This window comes from Mirounga angustirostris, unplaced genomic scaffold (genome assembly GCF_029215605.1).
Source record: "Mirounga angustirostris isolate CCGP_5_RB_7025 unplaced genomic scaffold, mMirAng1.0.hap1 SCAF_3, whole genome shotgun sequence".
Taxonomy (NCBI): Eukaryota; Metazoa; Chordata; class Mammalia; order Carnivora; family Phocidae; genus Mirounga; species Mirounga angustirostris.
Genome location: NW_026991711.1, coordinates 170,807,863 through 170,820,331, shown reverse-complemented (window position 1 = coordinate 170,820,331; position 12,469 = coordinate 170,807,863). Strand labels below are relative to the sequence as shown.

Genomic DNA, 12,469 nt, shown 5'->3' with positions numbered 1-12,469 from the left:
TGAGCCACCCAGGCGCCCCGAAATAAATTTTTTTAAAAAGCAAGCACAAACCTATATATTCTAATTTTGCCTAATAACCCAGCCCCAGCTCTAGCTCTCTCAGAAGTGTATTTGTAAGAAGGAGCAGAAAAGATTGTTAAGCAGGATAGAAGAAATTTGTTTACCAGAGAATCTTTCTTATTTTCCTAATAGCAGTAATAATAATACATCAATTACACATTTGCTCTATGACAGACATTGTGGTGAGCGTTTATATATATGAACTCTTCTTATCCTTACAGTTGTCCTGGGGAGAGGTATTACTAATGTCTGCTTATTATTAATATCTATTTTATAGGTAAAGGACCGAGGCTTGGGGAGAATAAGCAATGTGACTGAAGCCCCACGAGTAATCTGTGGTGGAGTCATGGTTACCCATTCTCACCCCACAGTCTGTGCAGAATTTACATCCCATCAGTCTTCTCTTCTTGAATTTTGGCATCTGGAGTTGACTGACTCATCTGACATTGTTAGGCAGATTGGCACTTGAGTCATTTCTTCACATCCAGTCTCAAGAGCAGCCAAATACCTGAAATAATTTTTAAATCATATTTATTAACCTAGGAAAGTAGAGGCATTCTAAAATAAGAATATATCTTAATTTAGAAGACATGATAAGGTTATAGAACTTTACCAGGGCATAGTGGATCCTATTTTGTATGAGATCAAATGTCACAAGATGAAAATAATTTTTACAATGGGGAAAAATGAGAGTGGTGGTTCTAGGAGCCATAGAATATAATGATTTATTAGAAATGATGTCAAGTACTTTCTGTAGAAATTTTAATAAGTTTCTTCCTCAGATATTTTAGATATCTAGTTTTAACTCTTAAAATCTCTGAGCAAATACAGTATTTGATTACATCTTGTCTTTATTCAAGAGTAATGGCTTTGTTTTCCTTATATTAACCAGCAGTATTATTATAGTTTAATGCTTGTTACACATCTACTTTTTATTATGCATTTTATTGATTTAATTTTAACTTAATAAATTTAAACAAAAGTGTGGAGCAGTCCCACCTCCCTGCTCAACCCTGAGCTACAGAGATGTGTTTAATAGTGCTCTCTGTTTCCTAATTAATCCATCCTACGGCAGTAAAAATGCCAGATTCTTGAAATGGAAGAGGAGAGCTTAGCTTACTTGTCCCTGTCCTTTAGAATTTACCCTTATTTCTTTGAAGCACAAAGGTAATGGCAACGATGGAAAGGTCACCTGGAAATTGCCAGTGGAGACATTGGGACCTGTGAACTATGCACCAACCTGAAGTGCACAGAGGGAAATCTAACAGCTTTTGCAGCCAATGCTTCATAAAATGATGATACTCCTATTCAATCATTTATTCCTAATTTTCTCTAGATTAAAACTCTGTTTAAAAAACCTACTTCATTTGGATCTAATTGTGGGTTTTTAAAGTATAATAATACCAGCTTCTGTACATTATTATTTTATGACTTACTTTGTAAAATGGCATTTTTATTTATTATTTTTAATATCACTTTAACAAATAGGCATTTTAGCAAAGACATCTTCCCCCAAAGCCATGTATATGTTATTTTTAAGATTCTTATATAGCCTTTTAAAAATCTTGATGTTTGAAATAGTATAATCATTTTACAAGATTAAGTCATTCTTCTTTCTCTTGCTTTATCTTTTATCTGCAAGTCTTAGCTTGCCAACAACAGACATACATAGCATTATTGTTTATTATTACTGTCATCAGAACAAATCATACTTTTCTGAAATACTCTAAAGAAGTAGTGAGGAAATCACACATTGTGAGAAGAGTTATTAAAACTATACAAACTAATATTGTAGGTGAGATATTTGAAAGTGACCTTGCAGTGTATCTCAGGCTTATTGTGTTAAAGCCTATAAATAAAAGGGACAAAGCATTTCTGGGTACTAATATGACTTACCCCCTTATTGGTAATGAAAACATTGAACTCTACTGATTTGTTCTACTGAAGCTATTATATTTTCTGGAAACGTGGAGTAGTTAAGAGGATTGTTGTCTGTATTGAGGGCTTTCTGGGAGGTGGGGGAATAAAAATATTTGATCTTTATGTAAAGGAGTATTCTATTTTAATAGCAAAGATAATGAATTTTTCATTCTTTCTCTTTATATACCTTTAATTATGTTTCATCTTTATCAGATAGATACTTGTTGTGACTTTTGCATCCATCTTTCAGAATTCATACTTTGCTCTTTGTTTATGTAATTACTGATATAGTTTTAATATATTTTCCAATATATTTTAAAGTGTCATTTTCAGAACATTGAATCAGATTCCCCTGCAAAAAAAAGAAAATTACAAGTTAGGAGGGTAACATCTGGTACATTAACTTACTCAGTTGTTTACTAATAAACTCAAATAGAGATAAAGTTTTCCACAGTATTTTGTGTTTCACACATTGAAAGACCCTTCCTCAAGTAAACAATAAACCTCTTGCCTATGAAAACCATATTTAAAAAATAATATTTAAGAGACTAAACCTTATTAATCATTGGGGAAGTGCAATTTAAAGTAATACCACATCATACCAACCAGAATGTTTACAATAAAATACATAGAAAAAAAAGAAAGAAATAGGGGTTGACAAGGCTAAGAAGCAAGTAGATGGGAATATAAATTGGTAAAAAGCACTTTGAAAAATGGATTATCACTATGGTCCAGCAATTTCATTTCTAGGTATGTATGCAATATAAATGTGCACATTTGGTTACCAAAAAGCATATGCTAGGATGTTAATAAGAGCATTATTTGTAATAGCCCAATGTGGAAGGCACTCAAATGCCTGTCAGTGTAGAATGGACAAATAAAACATTCAATACCATACAGCAATGAAAATGAACAATGTGGATGATTTTTTTTTAAGATTTTATTTATTTATTTGAGAGAGAGAGAGAATGAGAGACAGAGAGCATGAGAGGGAGGAGGGTCAGAGGGAGAAGCAGACTCCCCGCTGAGCAGGGAGCCTGATGCGGGACTCGATCCCGAGACTCCAGGATCATGACCTGAGCCGAAGGCAGTCGCTTAACCAACTGAGCCACCCAGGCGCCCAATGTGGATGAATTTTATAAACATAATATTGAGCAAAGGGGAGCCAGACAAGAAAGAATGCATGTGGTATTATTCCATTTATTTAAAATACAAAACTAGGTAAAAGTAATTTGGTTCAAACTAAGGATAAAATTTCCTTAAGGGAGTGGTGTGAAGAAGAAAGCATAATGAAGGCTTCTGTGATGATGGAATGTTCTATTTCTTGATCTGGGTGTTGGCTACATAAGAGTGTGTACAGTTTGTAAAAATGCATTGCATATTATATATGCACATCTATGTGTGTATGTTATGCTTTAGTGAAAAAGTTTGAAAAACTATGTATTTGCTGAAGTCATGAGATTTATGTTTTATAAGTATCCAGAAGATGCAAGATTTCTTTTGAGTCAGGATGACAGAAGTTGCTTGTTGTCTCCCAATATCCATTACCAATGACTAGCTTTCAAATAGTATATGAAGTTTAGCTAATCATATGGCCACCCATGAACAAATTTGTGGAGCCAACAGCTAGGCACAAGGAAGGTGGGGAATCAGTCTTTGTTCGGTGGCTCTTTGCACGGACCTTCATTAAGAGACAGTGCACTTTCCTTCATCTTTTGCATGGAATTTACCAGGTAGAAACTCCTCTTGTTTTAAGGATGGTGGAGCAACAAGATGAAATGGAATCTGGGCCCCTGATGACTGTGGATTTTCCATAATAACTTTGAATCACCAAGCCAGACTTTTATAATAAATAAATAAATAAATAAATAAATAAATAAAATTCTGTCTTCTTTTAAATATAATCTAATCTAATACTAAGTAATGCAAAGTTTATATAAATACATAGAAAAAGCATTACTCTTGTTTATACTAATGAGTAAACAGCTCTCTAAGTAATTACTAAGTATAAAGTGTAGTATAATCAACAACTGTGTGACAGATACCATGAGTACAATATTTCCACTATAGAGTTGAGCAAACTGAGTTTCATAAAGGTCTACAAGGTCACACATCTTGGAAGCAGAAAACTAGATTTTGAACTTAGTTTTACCTAGTTACCTAGATTCGGTATTTTTGCCTTTGCACTCAAAGCCCCAAGAGTGGAAGATGGATCAATCCATCATCTATTTATCTGTCTATCTACCCACCCATCTACCTATAGCATATCTATCTGTATGTTTGTCTGTCTTATCTAACCAGCTGCTTACTTATATGTATATGTATCTATCTACCTATAGTATAGAATTTACTATGACTTTAGAATGCAAGATGAATTTGTGGGGAGAGTGGGCTTGAAGCAAAAAATTCAATCTGCTGTGGGATGATAGAACCTGAATTAAGAATAGCAGTAGATGTAAAAAGAATGGGATAAATTAAGAGACATTATGACAAATTTAATTCAGGATATCAGATTGATTAAATATAGAGGTAAATGAATTAATGGTAAGTCTCAAGTTTGGAGTCTACTTGACTTTCACAGCATGTTATTCTGATCTTAACTGAAATAAGGAAACATAGGGGGAGTAAAAGTTTGGGAGAAATTATTAGGGGTAAATATTAAACATATTGGCACATACATAGAATTATATAATGAGGTAAGAGAACAATTTGAAAAGGAAATCCTGTAATCATAATTTAAAGCAATTACAAGACAAAATTTATTTTTAAAATTTTCCAGACAACATCAATGAGTTTAAGTAGATTACTACTTCCCTAATAGATAAGAAGAATCAATACATTAAGATTACACTGATTTCATTCAATATTTTATGTGATTTATAATGTGAACATTATCTAGTACATGAAGAGGAAATATGACTTACATTAGACTATCAATTCAGCAACCGAAAACTTTCTTACAAATATCAGTTATGTTCTCAAAATATGTTGTTATTGTCATTATAATCATCAATTTCTACTATGTGCTTGACACTTTTTTTTACACTAAGGCCACAGAAAGATGTATGTCATGGTTCTTATCCTCTAGAGATCGATAAGAGGGGAGATAAGATAAGCATGCAAAAGGATAAAGAAGGTAGGATAGTATTTGCTCTGTCAGGGGAGTGGTTCAAATAATCAGTGTTATATGAGTTAGCAGCAGTTAACCTCTAAAAGCTAGAAGGTCATAGTAGACTTCTCAGAGTTCGGACGCAAGTTGAAACATAATGAAAGCTAAGAATTCTACACTGGAACTTTATGGAGAGCATTACTGAGCTCTATTCAATTGAAATCAAGATATTTTTGCCATTATTTTCTATTTTAAGCTGATTTTCAGCCAGTGAACCTAATCATTTCTTCTTGAAATTGCCTGCTTGGATCAGAAAACTGTCCGCTGTTGCTTCCCAGCATTCATTCAGTATCCGCATCCATGAGCTTTTGACTCTGATCATTGAGCTGAAATACAGAGGGTTATATCACTCATTTACATTATCACCTTCTCCCCACTCCCAATACAAATGTGACATTTCAATTTTGCACACTTCAACTCTCCTTAAATCATCTGTATAAAAACTTCAAAGCTTGATTGATGATGAATGAGCCATTGTCTCCTCAAGCACCCGGTTCTCATTAGCCTTTAGAGTCTCAGCTTATTAATAATGAACCTTGAGGGCTGACCCAGTGGGGTAGCACAATTCACTGTGCTCCCAGCTGAAAGCTCTGGGTTTGGGAAAGATATAGGAATCTCTGGACCAAGTCCATTCCAGAGTTGATGTATTAAGTATCACAGGTGGATGATGTGAGCTATATTACTTTTGTATCATTATCTGCCAACAGACTCGTGTGGCTTAAGGTGATGACAGTAAGAAAGATACATTGCTTTATGTCTGAGAAAATCCAGTGACTGCGTCCTATAGCTTCATCTTGAAAATGGGCTTTGCCACTTTGGATTCTGACTTCTTGACTGTGACCTTTGGGTTGGTTAGGCAATATAAGTCTGATATATGGATTAGTCAGACATTCCCACAGTAATTAGACAAGTGCAATATCTCTAATCTTTATTTTTATTATTATTTTAACTCTAAGGTTTACCTGTAGATGTGCCCATGCAAAACAAGACATTTAGATATACAATCAGGGATTGATGTTAAGTATTTCATTCTTGCTTATTTGATTTTCTTATATTACCTTTGGTAGCTTTGTGAGTAGAAGTAAAATGTTTACTGTTGATACCAGTCATGTAGACTATAGTGGAATATGGCTAACTGCATTTAAAATTATCTTTATTTTGTAAAAAAAAAAAAAAAAGACATTCAGTCTTATTTATGAAGTAGTTACAAATTGTGCATGGGGTCAAAGCAATTTGTCAACTTTTTAAACCATGTAAGGAGGTCATATTAATCTGTATTTTCAGCGGGGATGCTTCATCACAATTAGGCTATTTCATACCAGGCAGGGGAGGAAAAAAACCATGATTCAGTATTTTATCACATTTTCTTTTGAGAGAATATATTTGCAAAATGTCAGCGATTCTTTTAATGGTCAGTCATCCCCAAATTCACTATAATAACTAGCATTTGAAAAGAAATGAAGAGTGCAAAAGAACTTATTTAAATAACACAAACATTTCCTTCTTCATTAGACTCATGCAAATGGGAAATCAAGGGAAGAAATGGTCAAATGGACAATCTTTGCGGATTGGAAGACTAAGACACAAATACTTTATATCCTCTTACATGTCATATTGGCACTTTACACCTTTCTAGAAAATAATTTAAGGAACAATATGAGGTAGATTTACAATTCAATATAAGAAACATGCTCTTACATATACTAGGTAATTTGCACAGGTTTGAGGAAATTTGATGTGTCCAGGATAGCTCAAAATCATCATTATTTACTTGATAAATAATAACTGAATTTGATGCACAAAATAGGTTTAGGGATACAGAAGAAAATGTCTAAATGTGACTTATAAATATCCAACATACTGCTTGCAGTAATTTTGTACATTATCAATTATAAGCATTTTATATAATAAAAGCTATTTATCTTTCAGCTTATAAAAACTATTTTTTAAATTTTTTCCTATACTCAAGATAGATATTTATTGGTCTACCCAAATATGTTTTTCTATAATCAGGCTATTATATTTGATTTCATAGAGCAAATATTTATTGTGTATCTGGCTTCTGCCTTGCATAATGCTAGACACTGGGGATAGAGTTTTGACCAAAACAGAAATGACCTCTGACATAATGAAATATAGAACCAGTTCAGATAAACTATAGAGTGTTTAAGGAAAAAAATAACTTTCATTTTTACTTTGATTTGGTCAGAATTTAAAATTAAAAGTTACAACAGAAGTTAATTGATCAATGTTGGTGGCAAATTCATGTTACTTTTGTGTTTTAAGTTTGATTTAACAAATATGTGTTGATTAGCTATTGCTTCAGGTTTGATATAGATACAGAACTGAAAAATATTCCTTGCCTTCATAGAGTTTAGTCTAGTATTTCAGTTATAAATTGTGTGCTATATATGTTAAATTCAATGTATGTAAGAGTAGTGTTGATTATAATTTACTTACTCTACATACAGAAAGATTCATATTTTTTACTTGACTTGCATGCATTAATCTAGTAGGAAATGTTTGATACACAAACCTGTTTAAGTGTTTGGCAGAATTTTTTAAAAATTAAATATTTCTTGCATAGAAGATCATATTTCATATATCTTACCATACTTAATTGTGACATTTATTAAAAAGAGTTCTGTTTTGTGAACTTACTGGGAGTATTTTTATATAATATGATAAAAAATTCATAGCAGTTTTTTTCTACCAATTATTACAATGACCAAGATTCTATATGTGTTTCTCCTAATTTTCTCTGATATATTTCCTACAGTGGAAGTGAAATACAATAGATGGGATGACCCTGAGGTTATTTATTTATTCTTTAAGTCATTTCACTTTTCCAGGTTTTGTGCATCTTTATGTGAATGTCAGTTACATTTGTGCTTGTTTTCTATATTACTTAGAATTGGAAATCCTCTTTTTTGTCACGGTTTAAAAATTTAATTATTAATCACTTAATTTCATTCTAATGGAAGGGAAACTCTCTTGGCATAACACAGATCCAATAAGTCTTTAATAGAATTTATGATAACTCTGCTGTTCTTGTTTGTTGGTAAACATAGATCTGAAGTATGACCAGACATTTTCCTGATACCTTCTTGGATAAATATCTTACCAAGCATTTCTCTTTTTCTAATCCTTGTCTTTCTTTCTAATCTAAAAAGGCAGCCAAGCCATAATAGTCAAAAACATTAGGAAGCCCTTTTGTCCAGTAAATAATCTGTGTTTCCAACAACTTTCTTACAGGTCAATATATTTCCCTAGAATTTTCTTAGTTCAGGAATAAATCTAACTGAATATTTCACCAAAAAAGCATATTAAATTAAAGTTTAAAATTTTGTATAGGAGCACCTGGGTGGCTCAGGCCAAGAATCTGACTCCTGGTTTCTGCTTAGGTCATGATCTCAGGATCCTGAGATTGAGCCCCATGTAGCTCTGTGCTGGGCATGGAGCCCATTTAGGATTTTATCTCCCTCTCTTTCTGTCTTCCCTCCCACCCCCTTATCCCATGTGCACTCTCTCTCAAAAAAAAAAAAAAAGTATAAAGTTATAAACTCAATGTAAACTATACCAATGAATAAGTACAATATTAACATTTCCTCACCTATCTTTAGGTAACCAAATTGATCAAAAGAAAATGTAAGATAAAGTATATGTTAAAACTCTCCTATAAATGTCAATAAAATGCTCATTTTCTGATTATAGTGTTTCAACATTCACCAACAGAATACAATCTAAGCCAAATATAAAGGAAAAGACTATTTTCAGGGAAAATAGACTCATACACGAATAGACTAAATGTGCCTTATAAATCCATCATTAAATACTAGAAGTTTATAAATCTTCCTGACCAGAATTGCTAGCAGATGCTGGGTTTTGAATTTAGGGTGTTATCCAAACTGATCATGATTGTAGTCTTAATTTGAAATTTTAACATGTAAGATTATACTTGAATTATTACTGCCTCTTTTCTAAATCCTTTCCCAAGTATAAATCAAGGTTTTGAACAGAATATTTCTGAGAAACAAATGTCAACATTGGTAGCAGATTAATATTGTTGAAGGGATTTGATGAGATTATTATTCAGTATAATATAATCTGATTCCATTTAAATATTTTTAGATAGGAAGTTAGAGATGGATACTGTGTTCCTTCAATATGAACTATTTGAATTATAATGTGAATCCTGAAAAATACATTCTTTCTACAATATTTGAGCTATTGTTTTCTCCTCACATTTTTTTAAAGTAGAACTTTTCCAAATGTAGACTGAAAAATAACCTTCATTTCCTGGATAGCAGTCAAAATCTCCTTTCTTGCCACCTAATGAAGAATTATTTCTAGAGCAGAAGAGCATCACCTAATGTCTCATGAGAAAGCTATTAGTATGAGATCGTCACATTTCATAGATAGAAACTTTAATGCCAAGCATTAATGTAGAAATCCATTTTCACAATCTTTCTTATGTCTTATATCTCCCTCTGCTTTGATGAAGATTGTATGGTTAGGTCATGAAAAATAATGAACTGGGTTTTAGAAGTAGAAAGATGATCTAATTTATTTTTGTTTCTTTTTTTTTCCTCACCTGAGAAAATGGAACCAATAGTCAGTGAAAAGATTGATGATGAGAACTGGAGTGATTTTAAATGTGGAAAGCCCTGTGATGTCAAAATTAATCTGGTGCATTTTATAAATACAACACAATAAGGCAATTGAGATGTGCCCACCTATCTTACTTCCACAAATACTCCTCTTACGGTGTCATATGTTCCTTTCATTCTTTTATCTCCCTCCTTGGTTTAAGGTGACTCTTAAAAGTTTAGCTAGGGATACTACACAAGAAAGAGATAATTTTCTCAAGGCCACCATGGGAAATAGAGTAGTTGCCTTCCCATTATTCATCTTCCTCTTCTTTCTCACTAACAGTCCTGCTTGTTTAAGTTTTTTTCAAGTAGCAATAAGTCCACCCAGCCTCTCTTGTAGTAGAAATGCTCATGGGACACTGTTCTGGCCAATAAAATGCCGACATAATCCTTGGGGAGAACATCTCTTCCCAAATAGAAAGTCAGAGCCTCAGTAGGAGGATGTCTCTTGCTTGCTCTTCTGTTTTCATCTTGCCTTGAATTCAGACAGACACTTTTAGATACATCAACCTTCTTGTGCCTGTAACGAATAAAACCAACACACAAAACAGATGTGGGTCCTGTGGACACCACTACCTCCTATAGATTTCTTATGTGAGAAAAATCATCCTCTAGCTATATAAATTATTGTTAACTGTTTTTGTTACTTGTAACAGTGTATTATGGACTGAAATATAATTTCTCTTAAGTTGTTTTTATATTGGATAGAAGGGGTAGATATTGAGGAGGAAGATGCTATGTGTATTTCTAACCAATTTCTTCAAGTAGTAAGAATAGTATTTTCCAAAAAAAAAAAAACAAATAGTACTTTCGGAGGGAATATCTTTTTTTTTTTTTTTCTGGATAACTTAAAGCAATCTGCAAGAGAATTTACATATACTATCAGCTATTGTTCAGGGGGAACAAGTTAGCTGATCAAGGCCTGTGTGAAATAGAGAATCAAGTAAAAATTGGCTTTAGTGCGTTTTATCCCATGGTCCTGCCATTGTTCCGATGAACCATCGGGTTTTTATTATGTCTTTGTGTTGTTCTTAAAGAATAACTGGCAATTCTATTGATTCCATTTGAGAGGATCAAAGATCAAAGAGCATTTCTTCATAATTGAAACATTAATTTTAGCTTTCATTTTGTTTTAATTGCTTCCTACTGACTCTAGTCGATGTCACATGGACTAATAATTTTTTTAAGAGAGATAAACAAGTTAAATGACCAATAAGAGGGAACTGGTTAAATATTATTTAATTTATACTCTAGCATATTGTAGTTTCATTAGAAATAATGTAGAATAACATTTAATTATCATTAAAGACTCACCACTTAATATTAAAACTAGCAGGTTATGAAATATTATATTCAATGTTATTCCAATTTCAGAAGAAAACAAAAAGGAAAGAGATTGAAAACATCTATACCAAAATGTGAAGAGTGTCTCTCTGGGTATTTATATTATGAGTGGTTGTATTTCTTTATATTTTTCAATCTTTCCCAATTTCTGCAATCAATTTATATGACTCAGTGATATTTTAAAAGATGTCTTGGCTATTAACAATGTAACTCTAATTTAACATTAAAATAGTTTAAGAATATAACCATGAGAGACTATGGACTCTGAGAAACAAACTGAGGGTTCTAGAGGGGAGGGGGGTGGGGGGATGGGTTAGCCTGGTGATGGGTATTAAAGAGGGCATCTATTGAATGGAGCACTGGGTGTTATATGCAAACAATGAATCATGGAACACAACAGTAAAAACTAATGATGTAATGTATGGTGATACACAAACATAATAAAATAAAATAAAATAGTTTAAGAATAAATCATTTTTATTGACTACCTTTTCATCAACAAAAAGTTTGACAAGAAATCTTTGTTTGTTTGTTTTAATACAGAAATCCTTAATGGTGGAGTGTATGTAGACCAGAACAAATTTCTTTGTTACACAGACACAATTCACTGGCAAGATATTGTTCGGAATCCATGGCCTTCCAACTTGACTCTGGTATCAACAAATGGTAGCTCAGGATGTGAGTAACATTATCTTTTTTAATGTCTCAAAATGTTCTTTTGCTTCTTGTGAAAACAAACAGCTTAAGTTTATCATGCCATTAACAATATTTTAAATTTTGATTGCATCCATTGAAATGTTCAGTTATATATAACAGAACAATCTTTTGTGTCTAATTAACTCTCCTTTTGGAATGATAACTTCCCTTTTATAAATTCTAATTTTCTTAACATGACTTCTTTTGATAAATCTAAATATCTTACTATATTTCTAATGTCTAACTTTCCAATGTCTAAATGTTTAAACATGTGCTGCATTGTCCATAAACTTAAGGCTGGTGTCTGATTACTGCTTCAGTTCTTTGTGACCTATGTACCACTGAGAAAAAATGTGGTGGGACAAAAATAAACCTTCCTATTCACTATACTATTTTAAATTAAAAAAATAAAAGCTGATGAACATTTTAAAATCCCTAAGCCTCCATTTGCCCCTGAAACCTTCATGATAATACTTTATGACAATTCCAAACACTATAAATAGAATGGAGAATTATAGATTTCATAGAAGAGATATACGTTACATTCTGGTTTTAGTCATTAGTCTAATAAACTACCCAATTTCTCATTCCTTAAGTGTATTGTTTCTATCACAGAGGATTTATCAGA

At 32.5% G+C, this 12,469-nt stretch overlaps 1 protein-coding gene across 1 annotated transcript in view; it reads left to right on the top strand.

Moving 5' to 3' along the window:
- LOC123838506 (receptor tyrosine-protein kinase erbB-4) overlaps positions 1-12,469 on the top strand; it is a 950,771-nt gene that overhangs the window by 724,212 nt on the left and 214,090 nt on the right. Inside the window, exon 4 of the mRNA XM_064585840.1 lies at positions 11,689-11,823. Coding sequence (XP_064441910.1) covers positions 11,689-11,823 — 135 coding nt within the window. The remainder of the gene's footprint in view (positions 1-11,688; positions 11,824-12,469) is intronic.